Here is a 27,196-nt window from a genome sequence, read left to right as displayed (position 1 = left end):
TGTGTGTGTGTGTGTGTGTGTGTGTGTGTGTGTGTGTGTGTGTGTGTGTGTGTGTGTGTGTGTGTGTGTGTGTGTGTGTGTGTGTAAAGAAATAAAACTACAGTAGAAAGACATTTGAAAAAAGAGTAGCAAGGCTATATACAGACACCTGTTAGTCAGGCTTATTGAGGTAGTATGTACATGTGGGTATGGTTAAAGTGATTATGCATATATGATGAACAGAGAGTAGCAGAAGCATAAAAAGAGGGGTTGGCGGGTAGTGGGACATAATGCAGATAGCCTGGTTAGCCAATGTGCGGGAGCAATGGTTGGTCGGGCCAATTTAGGTGGTATGTACATGAAGTTAAAGTGACTAAGCATATAAGATAAACAGATAGTAGCAGAAGCGTAAAAGAGGGGCTGGGGGGAGGGACACAATGCAAATAGTCCGGGTAACCATTGGTTACCTGTTCAGGAGTCTTATGGCTTGGGGGTAGAAACTGTTGAGAAGCCTTTTTGTCCTAGAATTGGCACTCCGGTACCGCTTGCCATGCAGTAGTAGAGAGAACAGTCTATGACTGGGGTGGGTGGCTGGGGTCTTTGACTATTTTTAGGGCCTTCCTCTGACACCACCTGGTGTAGAGGTCCTGGATGGCAGACAGCTTTGCCCCAGTGATGTGCTGGGCCGTACGCACTACCCTCTGAAGGGCCTTGCGGTCAGAGGCCGAGCAAAAACCGTACCAGGCACTTATGCAACTGGTCAGGATGCTCTCGATATTGCAGCTGTAGAACCTTTTGAGGATCTCAGGACCCATGCCAAATCTTTTTAGTTTCCTGAGGGGGAATAGGCTTTGTCGTGCCCTCTTCGCGACCGTCTTGGTGTGTTTGGACCAATCTAGTTTGTTGTTGATATGGACACCAAGGAATTTGAAGCTCTCAACCTGCTCCACTACAGCCCTGTCGATGAGAATGGGGACGTGCTCGGTGCTCCTTTTCCTGTAGCCCACAATCATCTCCTTAGTCTTGGTTACATTGAGGTATAGGTTGTTATTCTGGCACCACCCGGCCAGGTCTCTGACCTCCTCCCTATAGGCTGTTTCGTCGTTGTCGGTGATCAGGCCTACCACTGTTGTGTCGTCAGCAAACTTAATGATGGTTGGAGTCGTGCCTGGCCATACAGTCGTGGGTAAACACGGGAGTACAGGAGGGGACTGAGCACGCACCCCTGGGGAGCTCCAGTGTTGAGGATCAGCGTGGCAGATGTGTTGCTACCTACCCTCACCACCTGGGGGCGCCCTGTCAGGAAGTCCAGGATCCCGTTGCAGAGGGAGGTGTTTAGTCCCATGATCCTTAGCTTGGTGATGAGCTTTGAGGGTACTATGGTGTTGAACGCTGAGCTGTAGTCAATGAACAGCATTCTCACATAGGTGTTGCTTTTGTCCAGGTGGGAAAGGGCAGTGTGGAGTGTAATAGAGATTGCATCATCTGTGGATCTGTTTGGGCGGTATGCAAATTGGAGTAGGTCTAGAGTGTCTGGGAAAATGGTGTTAATGTGAGCCATTACCAGCCTTTCAAAGCACTTCATGGCTACGGACGTGAGTGCTACGGGTCTGTAGTCATTTCGGCAGGTTGCCTTTGTGTTCTTGAGCACAGGGACTATGGTGGTCTGCTTGAAACATGTTGGTATTACAGACTCAATCAGGGAAATGTTGAAAATATTAGTGAAGACACCTGCCAGTTGGTCAGCACATGCCTGGAGCACACGTCCTGGTAATCCGTCTGGCCCCGCAGCCTTGTGTATGTTGACCTGTTTAAAGGTCTTACTCACGTCAGCTACGGAGAGCGTGATCACAAAGTTGTCCGGAACAGCTAATGCTCTCATGCATGCCTCAAAGTGATTCAGCTCATCTGGTAGGCTCGTGTCACTGGGCAGCTAGCGGCTGGCTTCCCTTTGTAGTAGTTTAGTTAGTTAGTTTGCAAACCCTGCCACATCCAACGAGTGTCAGAGCCAGTGTAGCATAGCGGGATTTCCTGTAAGGTTCCGGGTTAGAGTCCCGCACCTTGAAAGCGGCAGCTCTACCCTTTAGCTCAGTGTGAATGTTGCCTGTAATCAATGGCTTCTGGTTGGGGTATGTACGTACAGTCACTGAGAAGGGGACAACTTCCTCAATGCACTTATTGATAAAGCCAGTGACAGATGTGGTTTATTCCTCAATGTCATCGGATGAATCCCGGAACATGTTCCAATCTGTGATAGCAAAGCAGTTCTGTAGTTTAGCATCTGCTTCATCTGACCATTTTTTATAGACCGAGTCACTGGTGCTTCCTGCTTTAATTTTTGCTTGTAAGCAGGAATCAGGAGGATAGAGTTGTGGTCGGATTTACCAAATGGAGGGCGAGGGAGAGCTTTGTACACGTCTCTGTGTGTGGAGTACAGGTGATCTATAATTTTTTCCCTCTGGTTGCACATTTAACATGTTGATAGAGATTTGGTAGAACTGATTTAAGTTTCCCTGCATTAAAGTCTCTGGCCACTAGGAGCACCGCCTCTGGGTGAGTGGGTTCCTGTTTGCTTATTTCCTTATACAGCTGACTGAGTGCGGTCTTAGTGCCAGCATCTGTCTGTGGTGGTAAATAAACAGCCACAAAAAGTATAGCTGAGAACTCTCTAGGCAAGTAGTGTGGCCTGCAGTTTATCACCATATACTCAACTTCAGGTGAGCAAAATCTAGAGACTTCCTTGGATTTCGTGCACCAGGTGTTGTTAAAAAATATGCACAGACCGCCCCCCTCCCTGTCTTACCGGAGTGTGCTGTTCTATCCTGCCGGTGCAGAGTGTATCCTTCTAACTGAATATCCATGTCTTCATTCAGCCACGTTTCCGTGAAGCATAGGATATTACAGTTTTTTAGGTCCTGTTAGTAGGATATTTGTGATCTTACCTCATCTAGTTTATTGTCCAATGATTGCAAGTTGGCGAGTAATATTGACGGTAACTGCAGCTTTCCTAGTTGTCTTCTGCGGGTCCGTACGAGGCATCTGGCTCTTTGTCCTCTCCGTCGCTTCCTTTTGCGAATAATTGGGATGTCTGCCCTGTGGGTTGTTTGGAGAATATCGTGTGAGTCCTGCTTGCTGCTGTTGTTGTTGTTGTTGTTGAAGAAATCTTTGTCTAATCCGAGGTGAGTGATCGCTGTCCTGATATCCAGAAGCTCTTTGTCTAATCCGAGGTGCGTGATAGCTGTCCTGATATCCAGAAGCTCTTTGTCTAATCCGAGGTGTGTGATCGCTGTCCTGATATCCAGAAGCTCTTTGTCTAATCCGAGGTGTGTGATCGCTGTCCTGATATCCAGAAGCTCTTTGTCTAATCCGAGGTGAGTGATCGCAGTCCTGATATCCAGAAGCTCTTTGTCTAATCCGAGGTGTGTGATCGCTGTCCTGATATCCAGAAGCTCTTAGTCTAATCTGAGGTGAGTGATCGCTGTCCTGATATCCAGAAGCTCTTGGTCTAATCCGAGGTGAGTGATCGCTGTCCTGATATCCAGAAGCTCTTTGTCTAATCCGAGGTGAGTTATCACTGTCCTGATATCCAGAAGCTCTTTGTCTAATCCGAGCTGAGTGATCGCTGTCCTGATTTCCAGAAGCTCTTTGTCTAATCCGAGGTGAGTGATCGCTGTCCTGATATCCAGAAGCTATTTGTCTAATCCGAGGTGAGTTATCACTGTCCTGATATCCAGAAGCTCTTTGTCTAATCCGAGGTGAGTGATCGCTGTCCTGATATCCAGAAGCTCTTTGTCTAATCCGAGGTGAGTTATCACTGTCCTGATATCCAGAAGCTCTTTGTCTAATCCGAGCTGAGTGATCGCTGTCCTGATATCCAGAAGCTCTTTGTCTAATCCGAGGTGAGTTATCACTGTCCTGATATCGAGAAGCTCTTTGTCTAATCTGAGGTGAGTGATCGCTGTCCTGATATCCAGAAGCTCTTAGTCTAATCTGAGGTGAGTGATCGCTGTCCTGATATCCAGAAGCTCTTTGTCTAATCCGAGGTGAGTGATCACTGTCCTGATATCCAGAAGATCTTTGTCTAATCCGAGGTGAGTTATCACTGTCCTGATATCCAGAAGCTCTTTGTCTAATCCGAGCTGAGTGATCGCTGTCCTGATTTCCAGAAGCTCTTTGTCTAATCCGAGGTGAGTTATCACTGTCCTGATATCCAGAAGCTCTTTGTCTAATCCGAGGTGAGTGATCACTGTCCTGATATCCAGAAGCTCTTTGTCTAATCCGAGGTGAGTGATCGCTGTCCTGATATCCTGAAGCTCTTTGTCTAATCCGAGGTGAGTGATCGCGCTCCTGATATCCAGAAGCTCTTAGTCTAATCTGAGGTGAGTGATTGCTGTCCTGATATCCAGAAGCTCTTTGTCTAATCTGAGGTGAGTGATCGCTGTCCTGATATCCAGAAGCTCTTTTCTGCCGTAAAATATAGTTGCAGAAAACATTATGTACAAAATAGTTTACAACTATGCCGGAAAACCCCCCACATAATAGCACAATTGATTAGGAGACCATAAAACGGCGACCATCTCCTCTGGTAAAACTCTGTTCCTCATGCGGTTTGTAGACCCGCCTTCATTTGTGTTCAATCGGGCTAATTTAGAATTTCCATAAAATACTGTATGTAAAATTTGTCCTTCCAATTGGTTCAGTTCAAAGCAATAGACTTCAATACTGATAAAAACATTGATTCATTTATATTTGCTCAAGATTAATCCCCAGTTTGCAATTGGCTCATTCATCCCCCTCCTCTTCCCTGTAACTATTCCCCAGGTCGTTGCTGCAAATGAGAATGTGTTCTCAGTCAACTTACCTCGTAAAATAACGGATGAATAAAAATCAAATTAGTTTGTATTACATGACTCAAACAAGGGTCAGTTGGATTGTCTGAAATTCCCCAAGATAATTATTTATGCAAATATATGCATGCTCAAATATTCACCTTGAGAATCAGTACACCTCTGTTGTACACATGATATGAAGTTTTCAAAATAAACTGATCTGGAGATATACCAATTCATACTGGATCTGTTTTGGGTAATATATGCAAAAATATGCAAGTGCAGCCTCAATAATCAAATTAGATATGAAATAAAAATGTCTATGAAGTTCTGTTGTGGAGCTGAAATGATCTTACAACCAAGCACAACTAACATGTTTATACACAGGGACTGATGAGTGTGGAGATATTATGCCTTCATGTTATCTTTCACAATCTACTCTTCTCATGCATCAATGCACACTTGAGTCGGAGAGATGTCAAACTCTTGAGTATTGAGGCAAGAAGCAGCATCTCCTTTGAATACATAAATCAGTGTTCAAATCAAGTCTCAAGAACAGTAAACATTGTGTATGTTGACTTCTTAGGGTGGCTACTGCATGGCAAGCTTTCCTGAGCCCTGCCATGGAACAACCACCAGAAAAATGCAGATCAAGGCTGTCAATTTGTGGTCAAAACGATGGATCAAGTCCCAGATAATCATCAGGGTATTCATACATGATCCTATTGTTGGAGTTGAGGTGGAAAAAAACATGTTGCAAGGGTGTTTACATTTCAATATGAGTATATCAGATGTGAGCTTTTCACAATCCAATACACCTCCTTCCCTCAGACTTTCTATTCACGCTCACTTCATATAAAGTCAATTGTAAACGTGTCTGCAAGGTTATTGCAATGTTGTGCTCATAAAGAAGGGACATTTGATTTGGTTCCAAAAAGAGCAAAACATGTTTACTCAAAGGCATCATCATTGCCTTGCTACAATGTCAATTGTTCACCACTGACAATAGTAACAACAGGTGTATTGTTTTATAGCCATGTTTACTGTGTATATCCATGGTGATACAGACGGTCGTCTACACAAGACGTAAGAAAATGTGAAATGTAACAAATACAGGAGAGAACTCCATGACGTGCTTGTACAGTATGTCTCAAATAACAGACAATCAAAACCAAGGCAACCTCTCATAAAAGGCTTTGACTATTATACATTCTCTAAGTACCAAATGCCAGTATGTAAGGGGGCAACATTCACTAAACGTAAAACATTTAGAGCTTCAATACTCAGTAGAAAGAAGTTTTTGCTCAATAACTCTGACAGCTACCAGAATTAAAGTGTCCACTGTGTAGGGTGTTAGAGAACACGGTTCTCCTTTCCCATCACTGAGGTGGTACAGTTCAGCAGGTCTTTTATCATCCTCTATAGATGTGTGTAGTCATGTGTGCAGGTCTAACAATATCTGTTTTTATCATCCTCTATAAATGTGTGTATTCATGTGTGCAGGTCTAACAATATCTGTGTAACATTATTCAGCTGCTGTACACTGGGACCTACTGAAGCTCCAGTAATGTCCTGAGTGATCTACTTGGACCACCCAGACCTTTGACTTTGTTCTCTAGGCCGGTGTTGATCCTCAGATAAGGCTGGTTTCAGGGGACCACGAGTCAGTGAGAATGAATAGCCTGGCTGGAAAGCAAAATGCTCTCTATACGTAAAGCCCTATTACATTTATCTTGGCTATAGAAGCGTTAACATGCAGACATACTGTGGCACAGTTACTTTCATCATTTTGTATTTGAATGCATTTAAGGTTGACCTCTCAATTAAACATTTTGTGCATCAGGCTAGCATTTGACAAAATACCGGGATATTTTATGTAATGAATGTCATTGAGCCTCATTCAGAAAATTCTAAAGATCTTTTTTTGTTTTTTTTAACCCCCTTTTACTCCCCAATTTTTGTGGTATCCAATTGGTACTTACAGTCTTGTCTCATCGCTGCACCTCCCGTACAGCCTCAGGAGAGGCGAAGGTCGAGAGCCCTGTGTCCTCCAAAACACAACCCAATCAAGCCGCACTGCTTCTTGACACAATGCCCGCTTAACCCGGAAGCCAGCCACACCAACGTGTTGGAGGAAACACTGTACACCTGGCGTCCATGTCAGTGTGCATGCGCCTGGCCTGCCACAGGAGTCACTAGAGAACTATGGGCAAGGACATCCCTGCCGGCCAAACCCTCTCCTAACCTGGACGACGCTGGGCCAATTGTGCACCGCCCCAAGGGTCTCCCAATCACGGCCGGCTGCGACAGAGCCTGGAGTCGAACCAGAATCTCTAGACCACTGCGCCCCTCGGGAGGCCAAAGATGTAATACATGTTTGGAATATGTTTGTTTTATATGCTTGTGTTTTGTTTTTATTTCATTTTTTCTTTGTATTTCCTATTTGTTGATTGCATTTCGTATTTGTACTTGATGCCTGTATTTTTGTATTCTGCATGGCTTAGTTGAAAACGAGACATTGGTCTGAACAGACAGTAACTCCCTGTCAAAATAAAGGTAAAAACAAACCAAAAAAGGTTTTCTACCATCATACAGTAGGTAATAAATTGAAGGTGAAAACATACAGACAGTCAGGGACTACATTCCAAGGAGGTGTTGTCATCATACCTTTCCTTTGTCCCTCATGGAGCCTTTTCCGAGGATGGACATCTTTGCTCCTGTTTCTTCTTGTAATCTTTTCATGGAATTGCCCCGTGGACCCAACAGCTTCCCAACAAAATTAAACTGCAACAGAGGAGAGGAAAGGCAATGTTTCTAAAACAGCTTCCTTGACAGTTTTCAATTATATACCTATTACATACTGAAGTAAATGGAAATTAGGTTACATACTGCAAGGGGAAAAAAGATTAGAGAAAAATATAGATTACAGTTGGCTAACAATCAACCTTTTTTTGAAAAACCTCTTGAGGATTAGCCCCCATTTCGCCTAAAATGACATACCCAAATCTAACTGCCTGTAGCTCAGGCCCTGATGCGAGGATATGCATATTCTTGGTACCATTTGAAAGGAAACACTTTGAAGTTTATGGTAATGTGAAAGGAATGTAGTAGAATATAACACAATAGATCTGGTCAAAGATAATACAAAGAAAAAAACAACCGTTCTTTTGTATTTTTTTGGACCATCAAGTTTGAAATGCAAGAGAAAGGCCATAATGTATTATTCAATCCCAGGTGCAATTTAGATTTTGGCCACTAGATGGCATCAGTGTATGTGCAAAGTTTTAGACTGATCCAATAAACCATTGCATTGGTGTCCAAATGTTGTATCAAGACTGCCCAAATGTGCCAAATGTGTTTATTGATATGCTCAAAATTGTGCACTCTCCTCAAACAATAGCATGGTATAAAGCTACTGTAAATTAGCGTGAACCTGCCATCCGGGCCCTCATGGTCCCTCCTTGGCTTTGGACAGACCATAAGCCCATGCAGCTGGGAGGACTTAATGCCCATCTCGAAGCTCGTTGGGCGTTGTTTTTCGCTCGAGGATTTCTTACCCGTCCGGGTAAAGAACCGCCCTGATGCCTTATTGCGGTTTAGTTCTTCTGGACATTTTGTTAATTCATGGGGCGTGTTGTCGGGTTGACAGTCTGGGGAATTGAAAGACAGGTTAAGCCACTCAGTAACTGCGGAGGGCTACTTAACCTCTTTTTCAGTCTTTCCCTAGGCTGTTCTTCTTCTATGTCGGTCCATCTCTGCAGTTAGATTAACAAGAATGTAAGCTTTCTGCCAATATCAGATATGTCTATGTCCTGGGAAATGTTCTTGTTACTTACAACCTCATGCTAATCTCATTAGCCTACGTTAGCTCAACCATCCCGTGGAAAGGACACCGATCCCGAAGAAGTTTTCACTATTGCTGAATAAAACTAAAAAAGACATGGAAAAAACTGCAACAATTCAACAATGTTCAGCCATGTGTGCTGCACAATACCCATGTGAATGGGTCTTAATCTCATCTGAGGTAGAACATAACAGCCTCTGTGTTCCAAATGGCACCCCATTCACTTTATAGTGCACTAGTTTTGACCAGGGTCCATAGGGTAGTGCACTATATATGAAATATGGGGAATATTTGAGACACAGACAGTTGTGCTCTGTCCATTAGTTAAACCGCTGAGGCTGAGGCAGTCATGTCTTATTATTGCTCAGGGTCATCAATGTTGTATGGAGAGGAAATAAAACATGTGCACCAGCCAATACAATTCCTGGGAATGATCCAGAGGTCAGAGCCAGGAAAGTGAGAAATAATGATTTTCTTCCCATTGGGAAATCAAGGAATCACTATCCAGATGAGGAACTATCCAATGCCTGCCTTCAGGCACTGGCTAACAGAACTCATCTCAGACTGTAGACTTGCTGTTGGGCAAAAAACTAGCCCTCATGATATTACTGTTACTGTCCTTTTTCTTTGTCACTGTTGGAGATTTGCTGTGACCACAATGGTGACCCTCAACATCATAATAGAAGTGATTTAGTTGAGTCCTTTGCTAATTGAAAAGTAATTATTCTCCGACTATTCATTCAATAAAACCACAATCAGAACACCAATTTGAAACACCCCATGGGTTATTAAGTCATTTAGATTTACAACTGCCATCGCCAAAAATCCTGTTGAGGTCTCTCCCGTTGTTCTCATTTCTCGACCACTCCACCAACATTTTCAAATGAATGACTTGACCTTCAAATGTTTGTTGTGACCAGCTGATAACTCAACCTCCTCCAGAGCTGAACAGTTGGTCAACTACCCATCTAGACATCTCCTGCCCTGGCCTCATGAATTACTATAACCTATTCATAAGATTACACGAGGAACCCCCTCCCCATCCACTGAGGCTCTATAGCCTATTCAGCCACTAGGAGCCATGGTCAACTGTTTTCTGTATTGCAGCTGCAAACTGGCGGATACCGAGGTGGCACATGACTGCGTACTCAGCTTATCTTATCTCTGACATCCTGAAAGAAGCATGAAAAGCAAAAGGATTCGGTTCGGAGAAGTCCAACATACATCGCCAACAGAGCTCCACTCTACCTCCATCCATCTCTTCTTTCTGAGGTGATTGAGTTGGGTATTCTGTCTTCTCTGGGGCTGCTTTGACAGGAATATCCTACAGCTGGCTGGGAGCCCTGGAGCAGATGGTCGCCACGACTACAGTGAGAAGTAGCTCGCTGGGCGGCAGCAGAACAGTGGCCTGTTCTCATTACGCTAATGAATGTCTGGAGCCACTCTTAGGCTCCGTGGTGGGCAATTTCGGCTTTAGAAGGGGGCATGGTTCAGTGTTAAATGAGGTTTGAAATGATGCAAGCCACCCCCTGCAGCCCCAACACCGATAAGGCTGAGGATGTTAGAAGCTGGGTATGTTGCTGAAGCAGCAAATTTGTATGGGGATTTTTATTTTTTACTTGTGGAATTACGCAGGTACTAATCTAAATAAATAATGGGAAGATTGTGTTTATATCAAGAGTATGACTATGACTTTATGTACAACGGATGTGAGGTTTGTTGATGCAGATAAACAAAAACAAGTATTATGTACACCTTCTAGTAAAGACTCGTTACAAATCATTTGTTCAAATCCAAATTACTACAGTGTTAATAGAATAATTTTGGACTTAAAGTCAGTATCTTCCAAAACAGAGATTTGCGAGATTTTGGGAAAAATATGACTTTCCTAAATCATTGGATATTTGAGGGTTGGGTTTTGATTTCAATCATGCTCAGTCATGCCCACTTGTCCACTAGCACGGGATGGTAACGCCTAGGGGGAATGGTCATGCATGGAGAAAAAGCTGCGCTGAGTACGCTCTATCCTGTAGTAGCAGAATCAACCTACAGACAGACCTGCCCAATAGCATGCAGCGCCACTGATTTTACATGAGACAACATACAGATGTAGAATCTTAATTTGAGACAGTTTGCGACAGCAAGATAATGACCTTTCAGCAACAGGACATTAATTATTATGTGGATTATAATTGTAGGTTGACATTTTTGTAGGGAAAATCAAATGAAATCAATTTCAGACTTAGTTTTTATTAAAGGCTTGGTGGCCATTCGTCACAAATTATGATGGCCTTTTTGGGATATTTCAACTAGATACAACAGGTTTAGACTTTACAGTTAAATATTTATTTTTATTTAACTTGGCAAGTCAGTGAAGAACAATTTCTTATTTTCAATGACAGCCTAGGAACAGTGGGATAACTGCCTTGTTCAGGGGCAGAACAACAGCTTTTTACCTTGTCAGTTCGGGGATTTGATCTTGCAACCTTTCAGTTACTAGTCCAACACTCTAACCACTATGCTACTTGCCACCCCAGGTAGGCTAGTGGTTAGATGCTTATTTACAAGCCCAGTTCCAACAAGGCAGGGTTAAAAAAGTAAGACAAATATTTGCTAAATAAAAAGGAAATTGTAACACAATCAAAACAATAACAAGGCTATAAACAAGGTGTACCGGAACCGAGTCAATGTGCAGGACCAGGAGGTAGTTGAGGTCGTTGAGGTAATAGAGTATGTACATGTGGGTAGGGGTAAAGTTGACTAGACAATCAGGATGTGTTGCATCTACACTCTCTGAAAAAAGGGTACCAAAGGGGTTCCTCGGCTGTCCCCATAGGATAGCCCTTTTTAGTCCCCGGTAGAACCTTTTCTGGTTCTAAGTGGAACCCTCTGTGGTAAGGGTTCTATATGGAACGCAAAATAGTTCTACATGGAACAAAAACAGGTTCTCAAAGGGTTCTCCTATGGTGACATCCGAAGAACCCTTTTAGGTTCTAGATAGCACCTTTATTTCTAAGAGTGTACAGCTCAGGACAGTCATGCTCATGTGAATCTGAGTACCTGTGAATGTGTGAGTAAATTACTTTTTACTCATGAGTCTCTGTGACAGAGTACTGCTCCCTTGCTCCAAGGGCATGTGTTTTTTTTGAAGTGGGTGACATTTTTTTTCTTCTAAATGTTTTTACAGACGGTACACTGCAAACCGGTTTGACCACTCAACTCGAATCAGGCGATATACTTTCAAATCTATTAGAATCCATTTACAACAAAAAAAAGCCACAGACTGAAGAGGAAGCGAGACATCCCAGTCCCTCATTTTTTCTGGTTCAAAAACAGTCAATGAACCAAGCAGACCAGTCCCAGCTGCTTTCGCATTGGTGCCTATGTGTGTACCCCCCCATCTTCATCTTCATTCATCCAAAATGTTTTGATTGACAATCCTATGTCTACTAGCTAATACACCACTTACATTTAGTTTTGTAATTTAACCTGTAGAATGTCTGCATGCTCTTCATCTAACACAAATGTGAATATTTCAAGTATCATGTTGCAAGTTTAAAATTGCCCATAGATCCTGAGATCCATATATCCTGAGATCCATAGATCCTGAGATTCATAGATCCTGAGATCCATAGATCCTGAGATCCATAGATCCTGAGATCCATAGATCCTGAGATGTATGCCCTCACATCAGCAATGTTCTTTGTGAGAAGTCACTGACGTGACCTTTAAACACACTTGAAATATGAAGAAAATAATCACAGTGACATAACCGAGACAATCACTACTAGCTAGAGCACATTTCCTTAGAGACGAGCCCTGAGATTTCAATAAAAAAAGGTGAAACGTCCTCAATAAACACTGTGGCAACCTTCCCACTGAATGTCACACTGAACGGAAACGGCTGCAAATGACTGTCTTGTCATGCAGCTCACAAAGGAAATTTACATGGCTGTAATCTATCAAGCCTCTCGCACAGCACATTTGTCTTCCAACTTCAGCACTTCACACTTGGACTATTTGAAATGCATTATTCTCTTTCCTGCAGTCAAATGGCCTAGTGGTCTAATGGGTGGAATGGTATTAATATTTTTCATAATTTCGTAATTAATAAAGGTTTTATTTTTACGCAGAAATTCCAGTGTTTCTATGTCAAACAGTTTTTTTATATTTCACTCTTCTGTGATTCATTTACAGTGTAATATAACCATGTGTGAGGTGTATACTTTTGTTTCAAAGTAGATTTGTTTAACACTACCAAGAATCACTCTGGTTTAGCCCACTGCAGTAAATTGCTGTCCTTGCCTTTAGTGCATTTGCTGCTCTCTGAATAGCTGTTCCATGTTGTTGTTCATTGCCCATGATTACGGCTGGATTAACGCAAATTATGCTTTCTGTGAAGACTACAAATTGTTTAGAGCAGAAGACGCCCGTCAACAATCCCCCCCCATTTTTTTCACTTAACATGTGACGGCATCTCACCTGTGAATTGGTTGATGTTTAAAATGGCATTATCCTTAAGCAAAAGAGCTGTTTACCTCGTATTACAACAATATAGTGGTTAATCTAACTGTATTGTTGAACAGTGAATTCACTGCAATGCTGATGGTAATGGTACAAATGAGTCAAGCAAAGGTTTGAAATAGGCAACTTCTTAAAAGAAGAAATAGGCAACTTCTTAAAGCTGAAATAGGCAACTTCTTAAAGCTGGATTTGTCCTCCAGCGATTTTTGAACTTTTACTGTTTGAAAAGCAATATCACAAGTATAAATACAGTAAAGTACACACACTAAAGGCCCCCGAAAATATTTTTTGATCAAACTATAGTTATTTAGACACAACTGCAAAATTAAAGCTAAGCGTCAGTATAGAGACAAAGTAGAGTCGCAATTCAACGGCTCAGACACAAGAGGTATGTGGCAGGATCTATAGTCAATCACGGATTACAAAAAGAAAACCAGCCCCGTCGTGGACCAGGATGTCTTGCTCCCAGACAGACTAAACAACTTCTTTGCTCGCTTTGAGGACCGTGCCACTAACACGGCCCGCTACCAAAACCTGTGGACTCTCCTTCACTGCAGCCGACGTGAGTAAAACATTTAAACGTGTTAACCCTCGCAAGGCTGCAGGCCCAGACGTCATCCCCAGCCGCGTCCTCAGAGCATGCACAGACCAGCTGGCTGGTGTGTTTACAGACATATTCAATCAAACCTTAACCCAGTCTGCTGTTCCCACATGCTTCAAGAGGGCCACCACTGTACTCTATACCATCTACTGCATCTTGCCTATGCCGTTCTGTACCATCACTCATTCATATATCTTTATGTACATATTCATATATCTTTATGTACAGATGTCACCGGCCTTCCCCTTTGCCTGAGGAGCAATAGAGAACAAAATAGGAAAGGCCCACCCCCCACTGCCATGTCATGACTTACCTGAACCACCTATTGAGATGTGCCTTTTGTTCAGTAAAACAGGTGTTAAATGAGGTGAAAAGGAGACTGGAGTACCATTTTAATCTGTTTGCGATATTACAATAACAAAAACATTACTGTAAACAACAAACCCAATTTTTTCCCCCTCTGACATCATTGCATGCGCAATAGTAAAGCACAATAAGTACTGCATATTTTTTACCATGCTTTCGTGGCGCTCCTCAGCTCGGCAACAAAGACTATAATAACGCATGTGGGGCAGCCAGTGGCGCTGTTTCCCCCTACTGCAAATTACATCTTTAAGAAACAACAATAAAAAATGGAAACCCTATGAAACACTTGACAGATCAAGGCGACATTAGAGTAACATTAGAGAGTACTGTCCTTGGAGGAGTCTCTTTTAAAGATAGCTAAAACTGTCATTACGCTCCTTAAAGACAGCTAAAACTTTCATTACACTCCTCAAAGACAGCTAAAACTGTCATTACACTCCTTAAAGACAGCTAAAACTGTCATTACACTCAGTTGCAGAGCAAAGACGAGTCAGACTACAACACACTTAGGCTACAATACGCATAAACAACCAAATTTCACACAGCATACCAGCAGACAATTGGAGGTATAATCCTAATGCAGGATTACACCTCAAAAAGGAGTTCCTCTTTAATGGATTTCAGGTGTGTGTTTGTGCACTGCACCCTAGCCCCCCACTCCAGTTTTGTGAGGCCAAATGAGATCTGCAGATGGTCTGAGACAGTCAGAAAGTCCCTGCTTGTTTAGCCAGCTGTGCTATTGGGTAATCCCAGTTCTGGCCTGATAGGGGGATTATAGCCTGAGGCGGAGCGGAGGTCTGTCTGCCTGCCTGCACTTTAATGGCTGAGGGATGATTGGGCTTCTGTGGACAGCGGCATTAGTTCCACAGAGCTTAGACACTGGCAGAGAGAGAAAGAGAGAGACAGAGAGAGGAGAGAGGAGAGAGAGACTTTGTACATCGTTACAACACCATACATAACATTTGAAATGTCTCTATTCCTTAAGAACTTTTGTGAGTGTAATGTTTACTGTTCATTTTTAATTGTTAATTCCATTTGATTTATTATCTATTTCACTTGCATTGGCAATGTAAACATGTGTTTCTGATGCCAATAAAGCCCTTTGAGAGAGAGAGAGAGAGAGAGAGAGAGAGAGAGAGAGAGAGAGAGAGAGAGAGAGAGAGAGAGAGAGAGAGAGAGAGAGCACTCTGCTAAGTGGAGGCCAGAAAGAGATGGCTGAGACTACAGGGCTAATGAGCCTCCAGAAAGAAATGTCTTGGGTTTGGGGAATGGATGAAATGTACTGTATTTTTTTGGAGAAATGTTACTGCCAGCGTAATGCTATTGTAAGGGTTCTGGCAATACTATATTTGAAATCTATACTTGGAATTAATTTGGAATGGAAAGTTGAAGGCTACATTTTATCAACAGAACCGTTTGCTGACAACTAATAAAAGCCAAATGGAAACGCCTCAAATAATGCTTAGTGCAAGTAATAATCATGAAAATCTATGAGATTCAATTACTTTTCATCCCAAACTTGGAAAAAATATGGAAAAAACTAAACAATCATGGGGACTATGTGTGTGTGTTTGGTTTAACATTTAGGGGATGCTGCGTTTTCTCACATTGTTGCCCAGTGAAACAGGGATGTAAAGACACAGCACAGCAGGAACAAGTTTGTGATGTATCTGTTGCATTAACATACAGGGGGCTGGCAGCACAGACATACACATGGAGCCTTGGTACAGGGGGCCAGCAGCACAGACATACACATGGAGCCTTGGTACAGGGGGCCAGCAGCACAGATGTAGACATGGATCCTTGTTACAGGGGCCAGCAGCACAGACATACACATGGAACCTTGGTACAGGGGGCCAGCAGCACAGACATACACATGGAACCTTGGTACAGGGGGCCAGCATCACAGATACAGACATGGATCCTTGGTACAGGGGGCCAGCAGCACAGATATAGACATGGATCCTTGGTACAGGGGGCCAGCAGCACAGACATACACATGGTTCCGGTTGGAGCGAGTGGTCGCATCTGCACTTCGCTCCCGCGGGTAGTATAACTTTTTCATTATATTTCATTATATTTCATTATAGCACAACGGTTTGATTTGTCTAATCTTAGCAATTTCTTCTCAGCTAGCTACATAGCCGTCTTTGTATCAAAGATAATTGCGTAATTATCGTATTTCGCCGTCCTAACGTAGTCTTCACTAGCCAGCTAGCTAACGTCCACTGATTAGCTGCACTGGAGAAACTATTACACTCAACTGAACGACTTGATTAGTGTAGTGTAAGCTAGCTACATAGCTGTCTTTGCTGTCTTCGTATCATCGTATCCAAGATAATTGTGTTGTTTAGGTTTAGAGTGTGTAGTCTTAGAGTGATTATCTTAATTTACCGAGGTTAGCTAGCCAGCTATTTGTCGTCCTTAACGTAGGTGACTCTGCTAGCTAGCCAACAGCTAGCCAACGCTAGCCAACGTCTTCTGTATAGAACTCAACAACCCGGTCGCATTCACAGGTAGTATCACATTTTCACTTCATTTCATTACAGTACAACGGTTTGATTTGTTTGATTGTAGCTAGCTACATAGCTAGCTACATAGCCGTCTTTGTATCAAAGATAATTGTGTAGTCTAGAGCGATTTTCTAGGTTCGCTAGCCAGCTATTGTCATTCTTTTAACACAACGTAACGTAAACAACACTGCTAGCTAGCCAGCTAGCCCCGAATAGCAACACTGCAGAAACTATTACACTCAACGGAACGACTTGATTAGTGTAGTGTCAACAACGCACCCACTGCCAGCTGGCCTACTTCAGCAGTACTGTATCATTTTAATCATTTTAGTCAATAAGATTCTTGCTACGTAGCTTAACTTTCTGAACATTCGAGACGTGTAGTCCACTTGTCATTCCAATCTCCTTTGCATTAGCGTAGCCTCTTCTGTAGCCTGTCAACTATGTGTCTGTTTATCCCTGTTCTCTCCTCTCTGCACAGACCATACAAACGCTTCCCACCGCGTGGCCGCGGCCACCCTACTCTGGTGGTCCCAGCGCGCACGACCCACGTGGAGTTCCAGGTCTCTGGTAGCCTCTGGAACTGCCAATCTGCGGTCAACAAGGCAGAGTTCATCTCAGCCTATGCCTCCCTCCAGTCCCTCGACTTCTTGGCACTGACGGAAACATGGATCACCACAGACAACACTGCTACTCCTACTGCTCTCTCTTCGTCCGCCCACGTGTTCTCGCACACCCCGAGAGCGTCTGGTCAGCGGGGTGGTGGCACCGGGATCCTCATCTCTCCCAAGTGGTCATTCTCTCTTTCTCCCCTTACCCATCTGTCTATCGCCTCCTTTGAATTCCATGCTGTCACAGTTACTAGCCCTTTCAAGCTTAACATCCTTATCATTTATCGCCCTCCAGGTTCCCTCGGAGAGTTCATCAATGAGCTTGATGCCTTGATAAGCTCCTTTCCTGAGGACGGCTCACCTCTCACAGTTCTGGGCAACTTTAACCTCCCCACGTCTACCTTTGACTCTTTCCTCTCTGCCTCCTTCTTTCCACTCCTCTCCTCTTTTGACCTCACCCTCTCACCTTCCCCCTACTCACAAGGCAGGCAATACGCTCGACCTCATCTTTACTAGATGCTGTTCTTCCACTAACCTCATTGCAACTCCCCTCCAAGTCTCCGACCACTGCCTTGTATCCTTTTCCCTCTCGCTCTCATCCAACACCTCCCACACTGCCCCTACTCGGATGGTATCGCGCCGTCCCAACCTTCGCTCTCTCTCCCCCGCTACTCTCTCCTCTTCCATCCTATCATCTCTTCCCTCCGCTCAAACCTTCTCCCACCTATCTCCTGATTCTGCCTCCTCAACCCTCCTCTCCTCCCTCTCTGCATCCCTTGACTCTCTATGTCCCCTATCCTCCAGGCCGGCTCGGTCCTCCCCTCCCGCTCCGTGGCTCGATGACTCATTGCGAGCTCACAGAACAGGGCTCCGGGCAGCCGAGCGGAAATGGAGGAAAACTCGCCTCCCTGCGGACCTGGCATCCTTTCACTCCCTCCTCTCTACATTTTCCTCCTCTGTCTCTGCTGCTAAAGCCACTTTCTACCACGCTAAATTCCAAGCATCTGCCTCTAACCCTAGGAAGTTCTTTGCCACCTTCTCCTCCCTCCTGAATCCTCCTCCCCCTCCCCCCCTCCTCCCTCTCTGCAGATGACTTCGTCAACCATTTTGAAAAGAAGGTCGACGACATCCGATCCTCGTTTGCTAAGTCAAACGACACCGCTGGTTCTGCTCACACTGCCCTACCCTGTGCTCTGACCTCTTTCTCCCCTCTCTCTCCAGATGAAATCTCGCGTCTTGTGACGGCCGGCCGCCCAACAACCTGCCCGCTTGACCCTATCCCCTCCTCTCTTCTCCAGACCATTTCCGGAGACCTTCTCCCTTACCTCACCTCGCTCATCAACCTTTCCCTGACCGCTGGCTACGTCCCTTCTGTCTTCAAGAGAGCGAGAGTTGCACCCCTTCTGAAAAAACCTACACTCGATCCCTCCGATGTCAACAATTACAGACCAGTATCCCTTCTTTCTTTTCTCTCCAAAACTCTTGAACGTGCCGTCCTTGGCCAGCTCTCCCGCTATCTCTCTCTGAATGACCTTCTTGATCCAAATCAGTCAGGTTTCAAGACTAGTCATTCAACTGAGACTGCTCTCCTCTGTATCACGGAGGCGCTCCGCACTGCTAAAGCTAACTCTCTCTCCTCTGCTCTCATCCTTCTAGATCTATCGGCTGCCTTCGATACTGTGAACCATCAGATCCTCCTCTCCACCCTCTCCGAGTTGGGCATCTCCGGCGCGGCCCACGCTTGGATTGCGTCCTACCTGACAGGTCGCTCCTACCAGGTGGCGTGGCGAGAATCTGTCTCCTCACCACGCGCTTTCACCACTGGTGTCCCCCAGGGCTCTGTTCTTGGCCCTCTCCTATTCTCGCTATACACCAAGTCACTTGGCTCTGTCATAACCTCACATGGTCTCTCTTATCATTGCTATGCAGACGACACACAATTAATCTTCTCCTTTCCCCCTTCTGATGACCAGGTGGCGAATCGCATCTCTGCATGTCTGGCAGACATATCAGTGTGGATGATGGATCACCACCTCAAGCTGAACCTCGGCAAGACGGAGCTGCTCTTCCTCCCGGGGAAGGACTGCCCGTTCCATGATCTCGCCATCACGGTTGACAACTCCATTGTGTCCTCCTCCCAGAGCGCCAAGAACCTTGGCGTGATCCTGGACAACACCCTGTCGTTCTCAACCAACATCAAGGCGGTGGCCCGTTCCTGTAGGTTCATGCTCTACAACATCCGCAGAGTACGACCCTGCCTCACACAGGAAGCGGCGCAGGTCCTAATCCAGGCACTTGTCATCTCCCGTCTGGATTACTGCAACTCGCTGTTGGCTGGGCTCCCTGCCTGTGCCATTAAACCCCTTCAACTCATCCAGAACGCCGCAGCCCGTCTGGTGTTCAACCTTCCCAAGTTCTCTCACGTCACCCCGCTCCTCCGTTCTCTCCACTGGCTTCCAGTTGAAGCTCGCATCCGCTACAAGACCATGGTGCTTGCCTACGGAGCTGTGAGGGGAACGGCACCTCAGTACCTCCAGGCTCTGATCAGGCCCTACACCCAAACAAGGGCACTGCGTTCATCCACCTCTGGCCTGCTCGCCTCCCTACCACTGAGGAAGTACAGCTCCCGCTCAGCCCAGTCAAAACTGTTCGCTGCCCTGGCCCCCCAATGGTGGAACAAACTCCCTCACGACGCCAGGACAGCGGAGTCAATCACCACCTTCCGGAGACACCTGAAACCCCACCTCTTTAAGGAATACCTAGGATAGGATAAGTAATCCCTCTCACCCCCCTTAAGTTTTAGATGCACTATTGTAAAGTGACTGTTCCACTGGATGTCATAAGGTGAATGCACCAATTTGTAAGTCGCTCTGGATAAGAGCGTCTGCTAAATGACTTAAATGTAAATGTAATGTAAATGAACCTTGGTACAGGGGGCCAGCAGCACAGACATACACATGGAACCTTGGTACAGGGGAACAGCTGCACAGATATAGACATGGATCCTTGGTACAGGGGGCCAGCAGCACAGATATAGACATGGATCCTTGGTACAGGGGGCCAGCAGCACAGACATACACATGGAACCTTGGTACAGGGGGCCAGCAGCACAGACATACACATGAAGCCTTGGTACAGGGGGCCAGCAGCACAGACATACACATGGAACCTTGGTACAGGGGGCCAGCAGCACAGACATACACATGGAGCCTTGGTACAGGGGGCGAGCAGCACAGACATACACATGGAGCCTTGGTACAGGGGGCCAGCAGCACAGACATACACATGGAGCCTTGGTACAGGGGGCCAGCAGCACAGACATACACATGGAGCCTTGGTACAGGGGGCCAGCAGCACAGACATACACATGGAACCTTGGTACAGGGGGCCAGCAGCACAGATATAGACATGGAGTCTTGGTACAGGGAGCCAGCAGCACAGACATACACATGGAGCCTTGGTACAGGGGGCCAGCAGCACAGATATAGACATGGAGTCTTGGTACAGGGGGCCAGCTGCACAGATATAGACATGGATCCTTAGTACAGGGGGCCAGCAGCACAGATATAAACATGGAACCTTGGTACAGGGGGCCAGCAGCACAGATATAGTCATGGAGCCCTGGTACAGGGGGCCATCAGCACAGATATAGACACCCTTGGTACAGGGGGCCAGCACCACAGATATAGATACCCTTGGTACAGGGGGCCAGCAGCACAGATATAGTCATGGAGCCCTGGTACAGGGGGCCAGCAGCACAGATATAGACACCCTTGGTACAGGGGGCCAGCAGCACAGATATAGACACACTTTGTACAGGGGGCCAGCAGCACAGATATAGATACCCTTGGTACAGGGGGCCAGCAGCACAGATATAGTCATGGAGCCCTGGTACAGGGGGCCAGCAGCACAGATATAGACACCCTTGGTACAGGGGGCCAGCAGCACAGATATAGACACCCTTGGTACAGAGGGCCAGCAGCACAGATATAGACACCCTTGGTACAGGGGGCCAGCAGCACAGATATAGACATGGAGCCTTGGTACAGGGGGCCAGCAGCACAGATATAGACATGGAGCCTTGGTACAGGGGGACAGCAGCACAGATATAGACATGGAGTCTTGGTACAGGGGCCAGCTGCACAGATATAGACATGGATTCTTGGTACAGGGGGCCAGCAGCACAGATATAGACATGTAGCCTTGGTACAGGGGGCCAGCAGCACAGATATAGACATGGAGTCTTGGTACAGTGGGCCAGCTGCACAGATAAAGACATGGATTCTTGGTACAGGGGGGCAGCAGCACAAATATAGACATGGAGCCTTGGTACAGGGGGCCAGCAGCACAGATATAGACACCCTTGGTACAGGGGGCCAGCAGCACAGATATAGACACCCTTGGTACAGGGGGCCAGCAGCACAGATATAGATACCCTTGGTACAGGGGGCCAGCAGCACAGATATAGTCATGGAGCCCTGGTACAGGGGGCCAGCAGCACTACAGACACCCTTGGTACAGGGGGCCAGCAGCACAGATATAGACACCCTTGGTACAGGGGGCCAGCAGCACAGATATAGACACCCTTGGTACAGGGGGCCAGCAGCACAGATATAGACACCCTTGGTTCAGAGGGCCAGCAGCACAGATATAGACATGGATCCTTGGTACAGGGGGCCAGCAGCACAGATATAGACACCCTTGGTACAGGGGGCCAGCAGCACAGATATAGACACCCTTGGTACAGGGGGCCAGCAGCACAGATATAGACACCCTTGGTACAGGGGGCCAGCAGCACAGATATAGACACCCTTGGTACAGAGGGCCAGCAGCACAGATATAGACACCCTTGGTACAGGGGGCCTCATCCCGTCAGTTGAGGATGCATGGTCATTCTTTAAAAGTAACTTCCTCACCATTTTAGATAAGCATGCTCCGTTCAAAAAATGCAGAACCAAGAACAGATACAGCCCTTGGTTCACTCCAGACCTGACTGCCCTCGACCAGCACAAAAACATCCTGTGGCGGACTGCAATAGCATCGAATAGCCCCCGTGATATGCAACTGTTCAGGGAAGTAAGGAACCAATACACGCAGTCAGTCAGGAAAGCTAAGGCCAGCTTCTTCAGGCAGAAGTTTGCATCCTGTAGCTCCAACTCCAAAAAGTTCTGGGACACTGTGAAGTCCATGGAGAACAAGAGCACCTCCTCCCAGCTGCCCACTGCACTGAGGCTAGGAAACACGGTCTCCACCGATAAATCCATGATTATCGAAAACTTCAAAAAGCACTTCTCAACGGCTGGCCATGCCTTCCGCCTGGCTACTCCAACCTCGGCCAACAGCTCCGCCCCCCCCCGTAGTTCCTCACCTAAGCCTCTCCAGGTTCTCCTTTACCCAAATCCAGATAGCAGATGTTCTGAAAGAGCTGCAAAACCTGGACCCGTACAAATCAGCTGGGCTTATTCTGAAACTATCTGCCGCCATTGTCGCAACCCCTATTACCAGCCTGTTCAACCTCTCTTTCATATCGTCTGAGATCCCCAAGGATTGGAAAGCTGCCGCAGTCATCCCCCTCTTCAAAGGGGGAGACACCCTGGACCCAAACTGTTATAGACCTATATCCATCCTGCCCTGCCTAACTAAGGTCTTCGAAAGCCAAGTCAACAAACAGGTCACTGACCATCTCGAATCCCACCGTACCTTCTCCGCTGTGCAATCTGGTTTCCGAGCCGGTCACGGGTGCACCTCGGCCACACTCAAGGTACTAAACGATATCATAACCGCCATCGATAAAAGACAGTACTGTGCAGCCATCTTCATCGACCTCGCCAAGGCCTTCGACTCTGTCAATCACCATATTCTTATCGGCAGACTCAACAGCCTCGGTTTTTCGGATGACTGCCTTGCCTGGTTCACCAACTACTTTGCAGACAGAGTTCAGTGTGTCAAATCGGAGGGCATGCTGTCCGATCCTCTGGCAGTCTCTATGGGGGTGCCACAGGGTTCAATTCTCGGGCCGACTCTTTTCTCTGTATATATCAATGATGTTGCTCTTGCTGCAGGGCGATTCCCTGATCCACCTCTACGCAGACGACACCATTCTATATACTTTCGGCCCGTCACTGGACACTGTGCTATCTAACCTCCAAACGAGCTTCAATGCCATACAGCACTCCTTCTGTGGCCTCCAACTGCTCTTAAACGTGAGTAAAACCAAATGCATGCTTTTCAACCGATCGCTGCCTGCACCCGCATGCCCGACTAGCATCACCTAGGTGTCTGGCTAGACTGCAAACTCTCCTTCCAGACTCACATCAAACATCTCCAATCGAAAATCAAATCAAGAGTCGGCTTTCTATTCCGCAATAAAGCCTCCTTCACTCACGCTGCCAAGCTTACCCTAGTAAAACTGACTATCCTACCGATCCTCGACTTCGGCGATGTCATCTACAAAATGGCTTCCAACACTCTACTCAGCAAACTGGATGCAGTCTATCACAGTGCCATCCGTTTTGTCACTAAAGCACCTTATACCACCCACCACTGCGACTTGTATGCTCTAGTCGGCTGGCCCTCACTACATATTCGTCGCCAGACCCACTGGCTCCAGGTCATCTACAAGTCCATGCTAGGTAAAGCTCCGCCTTATCTCAGTTCACTGGTCACGATGGCAACACCCATCCGTAGCACGCGCTCCAGCAGGTGTATCTCACTGATCATCCCTAAAGCCAACACCTCATTTGGCCGCCTTTCGTTCCAGTACTCTGCTGCCTGTGACTGGAATGAATTGCAAAAATCGCTGAAGTTGGAGACTTTTATCTCCCTCACCAACTTCAAACATCAGCTATTCGAGCAGCTAACCGATCGCTGCAGCTGTACATAGTCTATAGGTAAATAGCCCACCCATTTTCACCTACCTCATTCCCATACTGTTTTTATACTGTTTTTATTTATTTACTTTTCTGCTCTTTTGCACACCAATATCTCTACCTGTACATGACCATCTGATCATTTATCACTCCAGTGTTAATCTGCAAAATTGTATTATTCGCCTACCTCCTCATGCCTTTTGCACACATTGTATATAGACTGCCCATTTTTTCTACTGTGTTATTGACTTGCTAATTGTTTACTCCATGTGTAACTCTGTGTTGTCTGTTCACACTGCTATGCTTTATCTTGGCCAGGTCGCAGTTGCAAATGAGAACTTGTTCTCAACTAGCCTACCTGGTTAAATAAAGGTGAAATAAAAATAATAATAATAATAAAAATATAGACATGGATCCTTGGTACAGGGGGCCAGCAGCACAGATATAGTCATGGAGCCTTGGTACAGGGGGCCAGCAGCACAGATATAGTCATGGATCCTTGGTACAGGGGGCCAGCAGCACAGATATAGTCATGGATCCTTGGTACAGGGGGCCAGCAGCACAGATATAGACACCCTTGGTACAGGGGGCCAGCAGCACAGATATAGTCATGGATCCTTGGTACAGGGGGCCAGCAGCACAGATATAGTCATGGATCCTTGGTACAGGGGGCCAGCAGCACAGATATAGTCATGGATCCTTGGTACAGGGGGCCAGCAGCACAGATATAGTCATGGATCCTTGGTACAGGGGGCCAGCAGCACAGATATAGACATGGAGCCTTGGTACAGGGGGACAGCAGCACAGATATAGACATGGAGCCTTGGTACAGGGGGCCAGCAGCACAGATATAGTCATGGAGCCTTGGTACAGGGGGCCAGCAGCACAGATATAGACACACTTGGTACAGGGGGCCAGCAGCACAGATATAGACACCCTTGGTACAGGGGGCAGCACAGATATAGACACCCTTGGTACAGGGGGCCAGCAGCACAGATATAGACACCCTTGGTACAGGGGGCCAGCAGCACAGATATAGTCATGGAGCCTTGGTACAGGGGGCCAGCAGCACAGATATAGTCATGGAGCCTTGGTACAGGGGGCCAGCAGCACAGATATAGACATGGAGCCTTGGTACAGGGGGCCAGCAGCACAGATATAGTCATGGAGCCTTGGTACAGGGGGCCAGCAGCACAGATATAGACACCCTTGGTACAGGGGGCCAGCAGCACAGATATAGACACCCTTGGTACAGGGGGCCAGCAGCACAGATATAGTCATGGAGCCTTGGTACAGGGGGCCAGCAGCACAGATATAGTCATGGAGCCTTGGTACAGGGGGCCAGCAGCACAGATATAGTCATGGAGCCTTGGTACAGGGGGCCAGCAGCACAGATATAGACACCCTTGGTACAGGGGGCCAGCAGCACAGATATAGTCATGGAGCCTTGGTACAGGGGGCCAGCAGCACAGATATAGTCATGGAGCCTTGGTACAGGGGGCCAGCAGCACAGATATAGTCATGGAGCCTTGGTACAGGGGGCCAGCAGCACAGATATAGTCATGGAGCCTTGGTACAGGGGGCCAGCAGCACAGATATAGTCATGGAGCCTTGATATAGTCATGGATCCTTGGTACAGGGGGCCAGCAGCAGATATAGGGATCCTTGGTACAGGGGGCCAGCAGCACAGATATAGACACCCTTGGTACAGGGTGCCAGCAGCACAGATATAGTCATGGATCCTTGGTACAGGGGGCCAGCAGCACAGATATAGTCATGGATCCTTGGTACAGGGGGCCAGCAGCACAGATATAGTCATGGATCCTTGGTACAGGGGGCCAGCAGCACAGATATAGTCATGGATCCTTGGTACAGGGGGCCAGCAGCACAGATATAGACATGGAGCCTTGGTACAGGGGGACAGCAGCACAGATATAGACATGGAGCCTTGGTACAGGGGGCCAGCAGCACAGATATAGTCATGGAGCCTTGGTACAGGGGGCCAGCAGCACAGATATAGACACACTTGGTACAGGGGGCCAGCAGCACAGATATAGACACCCTTGGTACAGGGGGCCAGCAGCACAGATATAGACACCCTTGGTACAGGGGGCCAGCAGCACAGATATAGACACCCTTGGTACAGGGGGCCAGCAGCACAGATATAGTCATGGAGCCTTGGTACAGGGGGCCAGCAGCACAGATATAGTCATGGAGCCTTGGTACAGGGGGCCAGCAGCACAGATATAGACATGGAGCCTTGGTACAGGGGGCCAGCAGCACAGATATAGTCATGGAGCCTTGGTACAGGGGGCCAGCAGCACAGATATAGACACCCTTGGTACAGGGGGCCAGCAGCACAGATATAGACACCCTTGGTACAGGGGGCCAGCAGCACAGATATAGTCATGGAGCCTTGGTACAGGGGGCCAGCAGCACAGATATAGTCATGGAGCCTTGGTACAGGGGGCCAGCAGCACAGATATAGTCATGGAGCCTTGGTACAGGGGGCCAGCAGCACAGATATAGACACCCTTGGTACAGGGGGCCAGCAGCACAGATATAGTCATGGAGCCTTGGTACAGGGGGCCAGCAGCACAGATATAGTCATGGAGCCTTGGTACAGGGGGCCAGCAGCACAGATATAGACACACTTGGTACAGGGGGCCAGCAGCACAGATATAGACACCCTTGGTACAGGGGGCCAGCAGCACAGATATAGACACCCTTGGTACAGGGGGCCAGCAGCACAGATATAGTCATGGAGCCTTGGTACAGGGGGCCAGCAGCACAGATATAGTCATGGAGCCTTGGTACAGGGGCCAGCAGCACAGATATAGACATGGAGCCTTGGTACAGGGGGCCAGCAGCACAGATATAGTCATGGAGCCTTGGTACAGGGGGCCAGCAGCACAGATATAGACATGGAGCCTTGGTACAGGGGGCCAGCAGCACAGATATAGTCATGGATCCTTGGTACAGGGGGCCAGCAGCACAGATATAGACATGGAGCCTTGGTACAGGGGGACAGCAGCACAGATATAGACATGGAGCCTTGGT

General features: G+C 46.7%; 1 protein-coding gene across 2 annotated transcripts in view; it reads right to left on the bottom strand.

Annotated features, from left to right (window-relative positions):
* The window catches only part of LOC124039356 (KH domain-containing, RNA-binding, signal transduction-associated protein 2-like), a 152,512-nt gene that overhangs the window by 58,602 nt on the left and 66,714 nt on the right, over nt 1-27,196 (bottom strand). For both annotated transcript variants that reach the window (XM_046355316.1, XM_046355315.1), the window contains exon 3: nt 7,476-7,592. In XM_046355316.1, the coding sequence (XP_046211272.1) occupies nt 7,476-7,592 (117 nt within the window). The remainder of the gene's footprint in view (nt 1-7,475; nt 7,593-27,196) is intronic.

This window comes from Oncorhynchus gorbuscha, linkage group LG07 (assembly GCF_021184085.1).
Source record: "Oncorhynchus gorbuscha isolate QuinsamMale2020 ecotype Even-year linkage group LG07, OgorEven_v1.0, whole genome shotgun sequence".
Lineage (NCBI taxonomy): Eukaryota > Metazoa > Chordata > Actinopteri > Salmoniformes > Salmonidae > Oncorhynchus > Oncorhynchus gorbuscha.
This window is presented reverse-complemented; position numbering and strand designations above follow the sequence as displayed.